Raw genomic sequence first — 16,986 nt, forward strand, 5'->3', positions numbered from 1 at the left:
TCATATGTCACATACAACTAAAAACCTCGGCGAGCATAAACACCCTGTCAGTGTCCCTTTAAGGGCTGACTACATCGTGGTCTCCACATCATTCATTCTTCATTGGGATTTCAGCAGGGTGGGCTACAATGGGGTACACAGGGCTTTTTTTTTTAAGCTTAACAGATTTGTTTAAAGGAACACTGACAGGGTATTTATGATCGCTAAGGTTTTTATTTGTACATGACATAAGAGAGCCGAACAACCCAGAACACAATTGGCAGCTCGAAATTGGGTTTCCTTCCGCCCAAAAACCACCGAAAGAGAACTGGCCGGTTTTAGTCGCGCTCACTCTCTTCTTAGTGGTCACGTGCCATTTTCTAAGGTTTAGACACAACCACCAAATAAAATCAAAGTCGAGAATCATCGAAGGCACACACTCTATATTCAAACTAGAAAAGAAATATGATACTCATTTTTTGTTGCTTCTAAAAAGTTGCAAATATGTTGACTAAGAAAGAAAACGTTTCACAACCACGTGACTTCTGCCAACTCTCTCCTCCTCTATATTTCTTCTTGCTCCCCAGTCCCGTTTCGGTTTCGAGCAGTTCCATTTTTTCACTTTATTAAAAATGTATGTGACACTTTAGCAGAATATTGATTGGGTAGTCTTCCGACACTATAAAAATTGCTTGGTAAAAACTAAAACCAAAATTTTGGGGGGCGTCAGTGTCCCTTTAAAGGAAGTCACAAAAGATAAGTCAATGCAGTTTGTGAAGGTCAGTTATACGACCAGGAGGACATAGTATAAGGGGCTAATCGTAACGATCAGTCGGCTAATTAATGAAAATTCCTTAATTCATTTCTTAATTAATGAAAATAGACATATGGCTCCAATTAGAAATTTATTTGAGCGTCATCGAAAACCACTAAATAAGTAATTTTCAGAAATACTTCAAGAGCGTGGGAAGCGCGGTAGCACACCAAAGTCACCACTCGTGCAATAGGCACAGGGCTGAGACTATGATAAAAGACGAAAAAACTGTCCTCCTGATATGGTGGTTTTTGGTGACGCTCAGCAAGTTTCTAATTAGAACCGTATACTGATTTTTTTTTAGTTGACACATTTTAGTTAATTAGCCGACCGATCGTTACAGTTAGCCCCCTATACCATGTCCAGCCGGGACGCATAACTCAGCCGCACAAACTGCATTAGTGTATCTTTCACGGCTTTTTTTAATGCTGTTAAGGAGCTCGTGTTGCAAAAAAAGCCTGTCGGTGGCATGATGGGAAAATTCCGATCGGTCAATAGGGTCACGACGTCACAGCCACATGACCTTGCGCGGAAATTTCAAACAACCCACGACGCTCACGTGAAATGCGACGTTAGGCGCGAAATGAAAGTGATGAAAATGTGACACGTAATGCGAATTGATGCTCGCCGCATGTCTCAAATGACTTCACTTAAAAAGTAACTGATTTGCCTTAAAAAAATGTTTTTTAAAGAATTTTAGGTGGGATTTGAATTTACAACCTTTTGGTTGCAAGCCAGACACGCCACTGGCATGGCCACGCAAGGTATGTTTGCACGGCGAACAGGAAGGTGACGCGAACGTGGCCCAATAACGCTATCGCGCTCCGCCCTTAAAGGCGAAGCTTAAGTGTCCTCCAAGTTATTTTAAACATCCGTTAAGCTTAAAAAAAACACCCCGTATAATGGATTGGATTGGATAATGGACAGGATATGAGCAGAGTCAGCATTAGTTGATTAGGCCAGGGGTGCATCACCAACAGCCCAAAGACAACATCGCTATAGACACCGCCACGCTCGTTGCCTCTCCCACGCTTTGGCCGTGCGTGCATGCTCGCGGGGCGACGCTGTAATTGAAGGCAGAAAGCTTGTGCCGAGGGGCGGACGACCGCTAGTCCCCCCCCCTTGCCATTCTCCCTTTGTCAGGGACTGTAAGATTATTCTGATCACATACTATTCACACAGAAAAAAAAAAGCCGTTTGCAATTCCCTGTAACGCCGAATTAGAGTGCAGCTCTTGAGGAGGAGGAGGGAAGGATACTGGGGGGGGGTCAAGTGACCTTGGGGGGGTCACGTGACGATGCCGATGCCGATGCCGCCATCAGAAACGATGACGATGCGGATACCGATGACGGTATCAGTGACGTAACTGATGACGTCATCAGTGATGATGACGATGACGATGCGGATGCCAGTGACGTCATCAGTGACGTCACTCATGACGTCATCGGGGGGTCACGTGACCTCGGTGGGGTCACGTGACTTGGGGTGGCCTTGGGGGTCACGTGACCTTGGGGTGACCTTGGTTACGCCGACGCCAACGTTGCGGCGTTTTTTGTGAGATGCAACAGGTTGCATGCAACAGGTTGCATGCAGCCTGTTGCATCTTCTTAGAGCTGCATGCAACAGGTTGCACAGGATGTAACAGGTTGCATGCAACAGGTTGCATGCAACCTGTTTCATGCAACACGCGGTTACGTCGACGCGACGGCGACGCCCTAAGAGCTGCGCTCTAAAAGAATGCTCAAAACAGTCATTACTTGCACGAAAAGGACTTACTTTAGTTGTGTGCAGTGCATGCGAAGGCAACGCCAGGCAAAAAGAGAAAGGCAAGCACTAGAAAGGCGGGAGGGGAGAGGAGGCTAAGGGAGGGCAAAGGAAGAAAGGAAGCGCACTAGGAATGTTAGAGAGGAGATTTCTCTCCTCCTCCTCAACCTTCCTTGTGCTTTCCCTCTCTCCTTTCGCCTGGCATTGCCTTCGCCTGTATTGTGCACTAGTGACATGGAGTCTAGCAGCCTAGCCTAGTCTAGCCTCCTCGCCACCACTCCCCAAAGAAAGAGCAGTCCAGACAGGTCTATTTTAATGTAACCGATATTATAAATCTTGCTGAGAACGATTTCTTCGAGTAAACGGCGGTAGCTCTAGCTAAAAGCTTAGTACAGAAGGGCCTTGGATGTGGTCGTCAATAAAGTGAGCGCCTCTTTGCGCGTGGATGTCACGTTACTTGGGTGTTGCGTCCTCCTTAAGTTGTCCGTGGCATTCCCGTTTGGTAGGACGAACGTTCCGAAGCAAAAATTCACCCACCCGGGCGAGGCGAGCCGCTGTCCGTTGTGGATCCGGTAGCAGCATCGAAGGTCGTCGGGGAAGCGGACCCCCAGCTTCCGCTCCGCCTCGTCCAGCTTTTCTTCCGTCGTTCCGGCTGCACGATCGAAATTCGTTGGGGTCTCATGGCATAAGAACTGGCTGCATGAAGATGAAGGCCCCTTCACACCCACATACGGGGATAATTGGTGCCATAGATGCGGCACTGATATTGCACTGCGTCGACGCTGCCTCCGACCCCGGCTTTTCCGGCGTGCATGCATGCAATGCCATCTCGGCGCTGAGTCAGCAATGTCAGTGTAGCGCATATTGGAGTGCCGACTTTGTTTTATCTAAGCACTGTCCCGTACGTGTGAAATGGCCTCGATGGCGTCGCACGCGGGGAACTTAGGCACCTGCGCGGTTTCAATTTGGGACGGCGGATGGACGTGTTTATCTGTGATCTAATGTTCCCAGTGTCTGTACTGATTGATGGCAAATCTTAGTTCTGTTCTTTTAGCGGTGCTTTTTATGCATTTTTTGGTGACGCTGGATCCAAAAAATCACCCCACCTGTACAATGGCCATAAGGGGGCCTTCGCACGCTATATCGAAGCAAACGCCTCGATAGGCATGTCTTTTCGGGTACCGTAGTTACGAGTTGAGACTTTGGAGTACACTGATTATACCAGCGAGCAAAGTGAGTACAAAATTATGGTTGTCAGACTATTATTACTTGAGATCATACATTATAGATTGGGAACAATAAAAAAAACACACACCAAGAAACAATATTTGAGACCTACCCAGTAGTCCTTTCCATCTCTTAAGCCTCGTGAACCCACGACATATTTTTATTCTTGTATTTTGTTTATTTGAAAAGCACTGCCAGCAGTGCGACCCAAACAGTGGGGTAGGCACGTTGGACGTAAGAGCACTCTCAAGTATTAAAAATATTATCGAGAAAAGCAGACACATTCATACTCTTTCCAGGAATCGTTGGCAGACAGTTCCATTTGTCGATACATTATGCAAAGAAAATAATTCCTAAAGGGGTCAGTGTTAAGGAAACAAGGTATAATGAATTTGTTGCGTTCTTGCTCCATTGCGTTCTTGCTCCACACCTAACATATTTGTGACTATTATTAAAGACATGACAATGTAACGAGTGAAAGAAATACCTTCGACTCATCCCGGTACTTATAGGAAAGACATGTGTGGGCAGAATGTGCAGGATGGTTGGAACACCAACGACTGTGGATCGAGGTTCGACAGCAGCGAGATTAACCTAGACCCACAGATGGTGTCGACAGTTACTTGGTTAACTGACTGGTCAAGAACTAGAGGGCTGAAAGCGGTGGACAAAGTGAGCGACGCCTGGCAGACTGCTCCAAAAAATCTTGGTAACCCGGAGATTCATCTTGGTTCTGTATCCAGGCATCTTTGAGTCATCTGAGGCCAACAATGCTGCAGAACAACTCAGTTGGGGAACTACAGTGCAATCCACTTCTAACGATACCAGATATAGTGATGTCCTGCTTACAACGATCAGTTTATAGAGATTTTAGACTGGAAATGATCAGTTTCTAGTCCAGATACAACGATAATCAGTCATATTGATTGAATTTTCGGGTTTTCTAATGATTGTTATAAGTGCCGATGCTGCTCACAGGTGCTGCTTCTAGTGCCATATAAACCCCTCCCCCTTCTCTCCCCCAATGGTTCAACCAACATCTCTAGAATGGCTCCAGTGAATCTTGCACCGTAAAGGGTTCCGGAAAGATTAATGCCTGCACATAGAAAGCTCAAACTTTCACTAAATGGGCTTTGATACGGTGCATTTTAGGTGCCGCAATTTAAAAGCACAACTCCCTTTCAGCAAAAAACGAGACCAGCAGACTTGCCAGGGTCGGACGCGAACGCGTTTGCAGACGACCGAGTTGGCCACGTTTCCAACGCGTGGCGCCATTTCCCGATGGCCGCGGAAAGCGAACAACAGAGCACTCGAACCGGTCGCTGCGTCTTCCGGGAGACGGCGCCATGTGTTACGGGCGTCGCTAGCTCGGTCGTTTGCGGACCCGTCCGCCATCGACGCTGGCAAGTTTGCTGGTCTCGTTTTCAACTGTAAGAGAGCTGTGCCTTAATATTTCACCAGCTAAAATGCACCAGCCCCAAGCGCATCTGGCAACAGTTTAGGCTTTCTATGCGCGAGCGTGGGTTTTCCAGCCTGTTTTCCAGTGCGAGATTCACTGGAGCCGCCCTATACGTTGCCTGCTGGAAGTCGGAGCGGGGCACAGACCAGACACGAGTGCTGCGTTAACGTTTGTACATGGGTGCCAATGTTAGGCTGGAACTCATGACCAAATGCTGAAGCAGCACCCGTGCCCAATCTTTGTCCCGTTCTGGCCACCGATAGACCACACGGCGCTCGACCAGCGCTGTTGGCCTTTACTCAATAAAAATGACCAGTTCTAGATGGCAAGATGCCGTAGTAAACTCGCAGCAATAGAAATAAGCAGGCACTGTTATCTCTTGGGGGGGGGGGGGGCAGCATCCTCGGGTCCTTATTGTGTCCGTAATATTTGACCAAGGGAAATAATTATATTACGCGGAGATTTTAAACGTTACTATTATTGGTCTTCTTAGGCGTCAAACCTCGGGGTATACGAGATGTAAGACAGCAATTATTATTTGAAAACAAGGTCCGACAGCACCCCCTGGCGCTGCCCGCCCACGAGTGTAATTTCGGGTTTTTTAGGATGCTTAGAGCCCGTAGATTGAGTTATTGCCATACATATACAATCTAGAAATCCACCAGAGGTTTCCTAAACCAAATTTTGATGGCAACAAAAAAAGGAAAGAAAAGCTAAGAGAAGTCTATTATAACGTTCAGAAAGCTGTACTTTAGATGGTGCCAGCATGTCGAAAATAATTTATTCCAGAAAAAATATGAAAAAATCTGCCAGCTTTTTAAAAAAGCAAATGACTAAAAAAAAAGTTACATGTTTTACTGGGTAGTTTTTTTTTAAAGCTAAATAGCTGTAAACGACTAAATTTTTGCGAATTTCGCAAATCTCCTAAAATTTGCGAAAAATATGACCCGCAAACAATTCGGGCAATATGTGAACGCTACGGAAGCTACACTCGATTCGCGAAAATTAGAACCCGCGAATAATTTCAAATTTTCAGCTTTGAATTAATTCGCGAAAATTTGAGCCCGCGAAAATTAAGTCGTTTACAGTATTTAGGGGGTGTGGACTATCTACAGGAGTGAACCATACAAGGATTTGTTTTGCCTTTTTTTTTATGACTGTTAGTTACGAGAGATGTGATGGATTTTCCGAACGTCAGAGTATACGTTAATGAGCATTTCTGCATACCATAAAATATTGAGCATCCGCCCATTCCATAATAAGCGCCCACCCCCAACTTTTGCCAACATCCGATAAAATATGCACAGTACATATATAGGTAAAATTGATGACCTAACAAGTGCCCATTGCCCAATTTTCGCGATTATCTTCATATTTTGAGTGGGAGCTTGCTCACCATTTTACGGTAGTAATACGAGCTTCTTTACCCACCAATAAAGCAGGCATTTCTTGAGGTGAGCCACATACGAGAGTTTCTTGTTCGCAGACTATTCATTGGGTGCGGACTATGTAAACTATGCCTCGAGCGTAACCCATCCATGGAAAAACTTTTTCTTTTTTTGGCCGACCTTTGTCTTTTTGGACTACACACCGGGTGCAGAAAATAATACAAAATATACACTATCTATACTTTGTTTCACTGGAACCTGGCAAAGAGTGAACGCTACTACCCCCCGAGCAAAATGGAGCGACAGAGGCGAAGCATGTGACAGCCCATACCAAAGCTACAGGGGCCAGAGTGTAACCCAAGCAGTAAGAGAAGAGGGGAAGGAGGGACTTCCCTCTTACTTGAACCCCCTTTTTGTGTTTCAGAGGTCGCTTTTCTATCCGGACGATTAGCCGGTCGCTTGAAATTCGTACACAAGCAGCTCTCCTCTCCCTCTTACTTGAAAGAACTGTGCTGTCTGTCCTTGTCCTTAAGTGTTTTTATTCTTTCTTTGACTCCCGTATTTTCACCAACACGCTCTTTCATCTTTGTCTCCTCTCCCTTCTGCCCATAGCTTCGACAGCGCTGCGCGCAACTACCTTAACATTCCGGGATGCCCCAACCCTAAAAGATAGCCCGCCCGCTGTTTTCGGCACGACTTGCTATTTTCTTTGAAACAGCAAAAGATAGCCCACCCCTAGTAATTGTAGCGTTTGGATCGACGACGGCCTCGGCGTAAATGCGGCTAGGTACCCATAGAGGGATATAAGCGAACATCGCTGAATAGGAAGCACGGTCATCTTTGCTTCCTTGTCCCTCGCAGGCACAACAAGTTTGGCAGGAAAACATTATCTGGAAATAGAGTTTCTTCTGACTTTTCTCGGTTGTACGCTGAAAGTTATCCCACTCCCTATTTCCCCTTGCTCTCGACGTTAGGCGGACCATCTTTTGGGATATTACGTTTGCAAGATAGAAGGTAGTTGGGTGTCTCTGTCCGACCTTCGCTGTTTGCCGAGTTGGGGTGAGACGGAACGTAGGGGGCGCTGGTGCCAGGCGCCGTACCCGGGGGAGAGGGGAGAGCGGGAATGAGGAAAAGAAAGACGCCGCTCCCAGGCACTGGCGCCGCACTCACTACCTTTGATGGACTGGGCGATGACGGGGCAGTACTGGGACATGAAACGGCCAATCTTCTCCCAGGCCGCCTTCATCTGGGCGTAGCAGTGCACGTAGCGCCGCAGGTCTCCATGCAGCGCCCGGAAGTGGCTGCGCCATGTTGCACCAGGAGGCAGCCTGCAAGGAAACCGCGTGCGCACAGCCGTTGGAAGCACCAACGTTGTCGTGCGAGTGCCGACTGATGTGAACCACTTAACTGCCAAGAAAACATTCATTTTTTAGAGTGCAGATGCATCACAAATAGACTTTCCCTGGGGAAAAAAAAAAAGAATTTATACTATTGCAATATTTATTTTGCAAGAATCGTTTTGACTTGGAAGCGATTGCAAAACACGTTTCTATATACTTCTAGGCATCGATCCTGAAATAGATGCATGTTTTGGAATAGGTATCCAATGTATCCTCCAACGTAAATGCTCCGATAAACATTTTATGATTGGGGAAGGAGGCAAAGTAAATTTGTTTTTAATCTACTTCAGTTTGTTCAGATAGTATGTTTATATGCAGCATCAAAGCAAAAACCAGATGACCTGACAAGGCCTTGATGCCATTGTAAAACAGAAATATAACAATTACCGTAATATCCCGAGTCATCGCCCATCCCCGAGCCATCGCCCACCCCATTTTTTGGGCCAATATCTGTTTCCCAAAAAAACACCGAGTCATCGCCCACCCCTTCAAATACCCCGGCGCGGACTCTGCGATCCGCGAACACTCATCCTACCCGAATGACGCGGCTGCGGACCTTACAGTTCGAGGACATCCGTGACAAAGTAAAACAAAGGAGGGAAAGACACTTCTTTTTGTTTAACTCCGTGAGCGACCCCAAAGTGGTCGTGTATTCGTGCGAAAAGTAAACGATGGAGATAACAAAATAAGAGTTTGTTAATGTAACCGCGGAGTATTAGGTCAAAGTCTGTCTCCGCCGAAGTAAGGTCACCGCGAACCCGCTCCCTTCTTCCCGCCCGTCGCGACCGCGGTTGTGCAATATTTTAGGCAAAGCCAACGCGTAAATAAAGCTTCGCTGGAACGCCCTACACAGACGTTTGCAGAGCGTCCCAACCGTGCATTGATAGCCCGCCGTGCACGGACGCACGTATGTACGCACCAAACAAGAAAGTTGCACAAGAGCTTGCAATTGACAAGGCGCCCGACTTGGCTTGACGCCAAAGTATTTGCCAACGCGACCGCCGGCTTTCCCGCTTTCCCAGCATTGCTCTTGGTCGCTTCTTTGGTCTGCTCGCTCGTTGCGCCTGGTCGGTTTTTCTATTTTCTTGTAGACTTTTCTTTTTTTTTACTAACTAGAACATAGTGGTGACATTCTTTCACGGAACAAATGTTCGCGCTATATGGAGATCGGCGGTGTTTCTAGCGCGTACGCAAGCAACGGACTTCGCTATAGTAAAATATTCTTTCGTGAGCATTTTTTTCTATAAAACAATGAAACTAAATCGAGTTTTGAGTTTGATGTATCTCTTGCGCATCAGCGCTAGATACGCAGAGAAAAATAGGCGGTTTTTTCCGCTTTTTTTCAAGTGTTTGTGCTCACCCACCGAGACATGGCCCACCCCACTTTTTTAATGAATTTCAGCTGGTAGGGGGGTGGGCGATGACTCGGGATATTACGGTAACAATGACAAAATATTAAAAAGAAACACTCCAATTAAGTACACTATATATGTCGTGAAATCAGTATTTGAAAAATAGAACATAACGTATGTGTCCTACCAACTAGGCACTTATATTGGGAGTAAGGCGTTACTTTAAGAATGTCCGTTATTGGAATTCCAGCACACGCAAAACGCTGCTAAAGAGTTAAGAACAGAAGTTATTGGGGAGGTTTAGTAGATTGTTTCGATATCTCCGATAACAATACCCGATACCCCACCAGCGCCTTTGCACACGGAATAGTATTGTTTGCTGGATTTATTGAAATCATCTTCTAAAGCTCTATTATTTTGCTAATTACTTGGGGGAGGGGATCCATCTCTGTAGGAGTAACATGACACCACTGTGGCTGCTAAGAAGGTTTACTTTGATAAAACAGTGAAACGGGAGGGGAAACATTTCCTGCAGACATGGTTTTGGAAAATAAACTATTTGGTGGCCCATGACACAGTTTCTCGACTTTTCCAGAAATAGCCGTCAAGAAACACCTTCACATGGAAACATATTTCCATTCTAGTGGCTTGGGCAAACATACATTTATACCCATAAAAGAATTATTTGTGCAGCATAATCTGTCCCTGAGCAAAGGAACATCTAACTCCTCGATTCATGTTTGAAAGAGGTTTGACAGAAAAGACGCTGCATAGCACATCGTAAAGGGGAAAGACCAGCTTTCTGAAAACTGGAACAAAAGAACAATTCCACTGATTATTTGAGCTTGGTTTCACCTCAACAATTATAGCTAAAAACGTTCGGCTTCTCGCAGAATCCTGCCAACTTAATTTCCTCCTCTATGCGGTGAACTAAAATACATGTGTGTATGTGCATTTAAGATGATGTAATTTCTCATTTTATCAAAATGTACCCAATCCAAGTGGAGAAAGCGCAGCTTTTCCTCTCACAACCCAATCTTCTAAGAAACCCTGAGCAGTGTATCAACTGTGAAGAAAGCTTGGTTGTTCCTTGGGGTGACAATAAGGGCAAATACAGGATGTCCCCCCCAAAAATGTCTTCACAGGACTTGTCTCACTGCAAAAATAAACTATGAATCAACAAACACTCATTCCCCAGCCAGACGTAACGCTAGTGGTTCAAACCAGATGCCAAACTTCCAGAACTAATGGCGAATTCCACTGGTCGTTTTGGAGCGCGCCGGGATCGACTTTTCTGGAGCGAGCCTATTTCACTGGGCGATCGGGATTGAGACCGACACGTTTCACTGGTCGTTTTGGATTAGCTCCCGCTCCAGATCTTGATCTGGATCCGATGGCGAATTCCACTGGGCGTTTTGGAGCGCGCCGGATCCGGAATGGAGCTCACAATCCGAACGGGGTCGCGCCGGCGATGGATCCCCGTAGAACATGACCACTGCTCCGGCCTCCGGGATCGGCATTTGCCTTCACGTCATTCGACTGCCGGGGAATCCCCTTTCCGCGGCCGCCGCGGTCGTTTCGAAGACGTTTTCGCAATCGCGGTGCTAACACGTGTCAGACGCACGAGCGGCAGGAATGGCTCAGGAGCTTCTAGCAAAGATTGCCAAAATGCCCGTAGCGCAACCCCCCCCCCCCCCCCCCCAAAAAAAAAAAAAAAAAAAAAAAAACCTTCTCTTCTCCTTCCTGGAAAACGAACCGGCTGTCGAGCCAAGAGGTAAAGGCCCTGTCACACTGAGGGGACAGTTGGACAACTCTATCCGGCAACACGGGGAAGTTGCATCGCGGCGACCCTGTCACATCGCGGCAACAACAGTCGGGCAACATGTTGCTGCCGCCCGGCAACCGTGTTGCCCGATTTGTTGTCCGACAACCCTGTCACACCGTGCTGACGATGACGACAACACGGGGAACACTCCGCCATCGTGATTGCCTACCTTCGTTCGTGTGCGGCGCGGAATCGCTGGAAATGTGACTCTACAAAGTGCTAGTGCGTTCGAAGGGCCGGGAATTACCACGGTACGACATCAACCAGTGGCTGTAATTAGAAAACTTGACACGGGGAGTATTTTCCGCTCTTTATTTTATCGAGATGTTCTTCATTCGCTGACAAAGCAGATAGCCCTAACCGAGGAAAGTGACATCGCTGATATATGTTCGGCATTTACGCCACCGTATGAAGTGTTTCTGTCCGGTTCTTTCATGCTATTCCCATTTCTACTGTGAAATTGCGTTAGCACCGGCAGTACCCCAAACCGTCTTTTGTAACGTGGTGTTGAGCTGAACTGACAGTGCTTCAAAACTGCGACACCGACACCATCGGCCTTCAAAACAATTGGTGGAATAAATATTTTTCAACGCTGTCTACCTTTCTACCGCCTGCTATGTGATCGATTCATTCCCCCAAAACGCCCTGGGTATTTTTGAAACAAATCAGGTGTCTGGTAGCGGCTGGTTCCAAGTTCCAAGCATCAACGTTTTCGAGATCGCGGCGCTAACACGTGTTCGACGCACGAGCGGCAGGAATGGCTCAGGAGCGTCTAGCAATGATTGCCGGAATGCCCGTAGCGCGGCAAAACCTTCTCTTCTCCTTCCTGGAAAACGAACCGGCTGTCGAGCCAAGGGGTAAGCAAGCGGCCATTACCATTTCTTCTGAGGCGAGATCAGGCGAGATGCCCGCGAGAAAGGAAGTCACGTGTGTGCGCCGAGGGCTGACCCGGCTGGCTTCCGGTTGAATCCGCCGAAATCGGGGGAGCGACTTTTCTCGGATCGAGATCTGGAGCGGGAGCTAATCCAAAACGACCAGTGGAACAAGTTCGTCTCGATCCCGATCGCCCAGTGAAATAGGCTCGCTCCGGAAAAATCGATCCCGGCGCGCTCCAAAACGACCCGTGGAATTCACCACGAGAAAAGTCGCTGCCACGATTTCGGAGCCCTCGGCGCACACACGTGACTTCCTTTCTCGTGGGGCATCTCGCCTGATCTCGCCCATCTCGCCTCAGAAGAAGAAGAAGCACGTCGCGGGCTGGGCTTGGCTGGGCTCCTAGATTCTCTCGACATCAGAAGAATTCGTAATGGCCGCTTGCTTACCCATTGGCTCGACTGCCGGTTCGTTTTCCAGGAAAGGGAAGAGAAGGTATTTGCCGCGCTACGGGCATTCCGGCAATCGTTGCTAGAAGCGCCTGAGCCATTCCTGCCACTCGTGCGTCGAACACGTGTTAGCGCCGCGTAGCGAAAACGTCTTCGAAACGACCGCGGCGGCCGCGAAAAGGGGATTCCCGGGCAGTTGAACGACGGGAAGGCATCCGCCGATCCCGGAGCAGTGGTCATGTTCCACTGAGGATCCGTAGGCGGCGCGACCCCGTTCGGATCTTGTGCTCCAATCCGGATCTGGTCAACTGATCCCGGCGCGCTCCAAAACGCCCAGTGGAATTCGCCATAAGAGAGAGGCACACAAAAAGTTACGAGTGATTTTCTGGAATTTTCCATTGGGAAAATGGCTGCCGACAGAGTTCTCGAATACGTGGGGCAGAATGGCACCAGTTGCACCAGATGGATCCCATTTTTCCGTCAGTTTTCAGAAAATGATTCACAACTTCTGATTGAGATGACGGTTACTTCTGAAACTTTGGCATTTGGTCTGGACAGCTAGCGCCACAATTGGGCAGAGAAGGAGCGTTTGGCGACGCATAGCTTATTTTTGTAATAAAATGAACACTATACATTCTCTTTCTTTTTCTTTTCGTCAACACGCTGTACTGCGCTTACCGCTAATTCTCTAGCTTAAAAAAACCTAGGTTTTTTTTCACCCAAACCGATTACGTGGCACCAGCTGCAAACAGACTTCAAGGTAAACAGACACGGTCTAAACACAGCACCTGCTCCGAAAAGCACGCGCAGCAGCTGGAATTAAAGCGAGCATTCATATTTTAAAGGAGAAGCTCTATAGCAATTTAACATGTTTGCAACTACCACCAATAGCTGCCTGGCAGAAGTAGTAAGGGAGAGAGTCAGACTGAAACAGAACAATACAAACAATGAAAGTGACAACAATTTGCGAGGTCAATGGCGAAGGCAACAAAACAGTGCCAACGCAAATTCTCGAAGGGCAAGGAATTTGTGATGATAGCGGAATTTGTATTATTTGATACTACGCATGGAAATGTTACATTTTAAACAATTGCTCCCACAATAGGGCATTACAAAAGAACTGAGATGTTTTTAAAGTGTTCATCGAAATGTAATGAATTGCACACTTGTGGAATAGTAGACCACACTGTATAGAAAGTAACATACTTTCCGGATCATATTTCATGGACTATAAGTGTTTAAAAGCTGATAATTATTGCGGTGCAGACTATGCGAGGATTTGTTTTTCTAAGATTGTTTACCATGATGAGACATGACAGATTGTGTTAACAATGACTTTCGGATGACACAGGTTTTTCATGCATTAATAAAGAGGGCATTTTTACGGGTGTGCAGCGAATGAAAATATTTTACGTGCAAAGTATGCACAAGGTACAAACAATTTAAGGAGAAAACTAAATATCTTTTCTTTCAGTTAAAGTTTTCCACCATGCCAACCCATAAAATACAGCATTCACAGGTAGGCATACTTGTGCGTATCTTGTACTGTCAAAACTGTTTTTCTCTGAGAAATGAAAAGCTACTCACAACTCAAGCTGACAACTACATACAAATACCCCTTATAGTAGTTGGAGACTATAGTTTCGTGATGAAACTAACTCTCTTCCACACATAACCATATTCCTAGTTGGTAGTAATTTAAAATATGCAGATGATTGAACAGTACTTGATTGAATGAAACAAAGGCTACAGAGCCGCCGAAAGACAAAATCGATTTGAACTCTGGGACTCCTAATATACGGTGGGGCATGCTGACCATCCCACCTTGTCTTTCTGGCGTTCTGGAAGCAGACGCCACGGCATGGAACGTGGTACGACGCTTGCCAGCACGTGTGCTCCAGAATTCCTCTCACTGTAACGCAATTTGCTAGCTCATTCGTCGATATTTTCACTCTAAGCTTCCACCACCTGGCCGCACCTCTGTAGCAGATCTCAACCCAATACGTCGAGAAATCTATCCTTGCGGACCGTCTAAAGTGGATACGAAGCATTATAGCATGCGCGCTGCAGATGCGGTCTACATCTGCTCTCTCGCAGACAGCTTTTACCATTTCCAGAGGACGTAAAAGCGTCCCCCACGAATTCAGATAAAGCTTCAGATAACTGCCAACAATGATTTTATATGTGCAACAAGATGGCTGAAATGTCGCTCTGAGGCGTAGCTTGTTTCGTGGCTCCAGTGACCCGTGGAGGGACATGCAACTCGTGCAAAGCTAAGCGAGCGACGTGGAAATGAATTACGTACTCGGTTTCCAGCCAGTATTTCTTGCACAGGCCTTTCCAGTTAGCGTCGTGGGTACAGACGTCGCGCAAGCGTCTACTGACACGACTACACCTGAAAAGAAAGACAGGGTAAGCTTCACACACACCTCGCACGTTGCCGGGGGCACATAGCTTCAGCAAGCACCTCCCCTGCATGAGTGCCCGTGCATGCAGATTATTTCCAAGAGGTACGATCACGTGCCAGCCAGAGCCGTGTATTGAGAGAGTTTGGTCAATGGGAGGTGCGGGCAGAGTCAGGGTGTGCGGCAGAGTCGGAAAGAGGGCTTGGCATGCTCTCTTGACCAACCAGAAGCCGAAAAGAATCCCCTAGCGGTGGTAGTGGCAAACAGTTCTGATCAAAAGTCTATGTTCGTATATGGTTTTAATAAACGCGTAAGAGTGAAGTGTAGTAACTCTTCGTGGTTGAAAATAGGGTGCAAGTGCTGTTTTGATCATGATCATGCAAAAAGATGTAAGAAACGAATGCGCCGCGCAACCCTGTTTTGCGCGGACAGAGTGTGACTGTTCGGACGGCAGATTCCCGGCCCTGGGCGCTTGGCGTACGGATCATGTCGATCGTTCCGGTAGTCGCACCCTTCCACCTTCATTTTGGATTAATGTGATTGAAACATCACGTGTACCATATTTTCAGCCATTGAGAGTTACTCCAATGCAGTTATCAGGTTTGTTTCTCGCGACCACCGCCAGGGTATTATTTCCGGCTTCTGGTTGGTCACATTCGAATTTCTGAAGACGCCCTGGAACACGCCCAGCCCGCTTTTGGCCAATGGCGCCTCCTCATTCGTCTCCTATACTTCCCAACGAATGGCCAAACTCTCTACATTTACGGCTCTGGTGCCAGCGTCTCTGGTAGAAATGCGTGCAGCTTGTGAGAGCGGCCATGACACCATGACTTACCAATCACGAAACCGCTTAGTTGCACGGGTTATTAGTCTATTTAAAAATGACCTTACTGTTTAAACAACATTCTTGCAACTCCATTTTTTTTTTTTTTTTGCTAAAAGCTAGTTGAAATAGCTTTAACCTCACCCTTATTATCACGTAATGATCGTCCCTTACTTTATTATTATGGGGTTAGAAAAGGCACGACTTGTTAACTACAGCTAAAGCTGTGCTCAGACTAGAGCATCTGATGCACAGTAACATTAATCAGATGCCCTACGATGCAAGTCAAGCGGTACAAACAGCTTAGCGCCTGCGACTAACAAATTAGAAGACCACGCAGAAAAACTTAAAACGATGAAAATGCACGCAAGCTTGTAAACGTAATTAAACTTGAGGAAGAAAACGAGAAGTAAACGTAGTGCCGGACGCTGCAGTTGCGATTGGCGAGTGTTGCAGTGCGTTAGGAACCAGATAACAACTTTCAAAGTTCGGTGTCGTAAAAAAAAAGGATCGCTTCGCTTCACACACACGTCAATTCACGGATCTGAGGCTACACGAAGGCCAGTAAATTTGCCAAACTACAGCCCCACAACATAATCGTCTGCCAAGATGGACACCGTAGCAGACGCTCCTCGACAGCTATGTTCGGGGAGACCGTTCGCACCGACCGCGCTGAAAGCAAAAGTGACTCGTACCGCATCAGGTCATGGAAGTCCAAATAGGAGCATATGTTCACCAATATTTCACACGGCATATCCGCCAAGCTGATTCCATTTGAGCTCTTCCGAAATCCCACGACCTCCATGATTATGTTCCAAAACCTAACGTGGCCACCTCGCGGATAAAGAAGAAACCGGAAACAAAAACAAATGAAACATCACATGGAAGGAAGACAGGAAAATTCACTTTTATTAGCAAGGCAGTATTTAATGAGTGTAAGTGTATATTTCGAAACAGCCCTAACAACCAATAATGACTGCATTGGTCAGGAGAGAAGATTCACACGGGCTATCGACTCGCAGGTACGTGGCAAATACGTGGGCTCTGCCAACGCGCGAGGCGCGACAGGAAAATAAAATAATAAAGCTCTAAAAATATTCTCCAAGGCCTCCAAGGACTGCCACTTATCAGCGCAAGAGACCAAACAGACGCCCCACCCGCGAGGTTGTTTTGTTTTTTGATTGCTTCGGCTTCACTTGTGTTGCACTTTCAACTCGCTACAGCTCAG

At 46.9% G+C, this 16,986-nt stretch overlaps 1 protein-coding gene across 3 annotated transcripts in view; it reads right to left on the minus strand.

The window, feature by feature from the left end:
• LOC8037995 (F-box only protein 3) overlaps positions 1 to 16,602 on the minus strand; it is a 62,943-nt gene extending 46,341 nt beyond the window's left edge. Inside the window, exons 1-4 of one of the 3 annotated variants that reach the window (XM_029968941.4) lie at positions 16,454 to 16,602; positions 14,836 to 14,925; positions 7,805 to 7,959; positions 3,095 to 3,209 (exon numbers count right to left, since the gene is read on the minus strand). In XM_029968941.4, the coding sequence (XP_029824801.2) occupies positions 3,095 to 3,209; positions 7,805 to 7,959; positions 14,836 to 14,925; positions 16,454 to 16,563 (470 nt within the window). In that variant the 5' untranslated portion in view covers positions 16,564 to 16,602. Of the gene's footprint in view, positions 1 to 3,094; positions 3,210 to 7,801; positions 7,960 to 14,835; positions 14,926 to 14,997; positions 15,046 to 16,453 lie in introns of those variants that run through there. The other 2 variants (XM_029968940.4, XM_029968942.4) reach the window with 2 other exon arrangements.
• Positions 16,603 to 16,986: the final 384 nt, after the last annotated feature.

This window comes from Ixodes scapularis, unplaced genomic scaffold, assembly GCF_016920785.2.
Source record: "Ixodes scapularis isolate PalLabHiFi unplaced genomic scaffold, ASM1692078v2 ptg001212l_1___fragment_1__unscaffolded, whole genome shotgun sequence".
NCBI classification, from domain to species: domain Eukaryota; kingdom Metazoa; phylum Arthropoda; class Arachnida; order Ixodida; family Ixodidae; genus Ixodes; species Ixodes scapularis.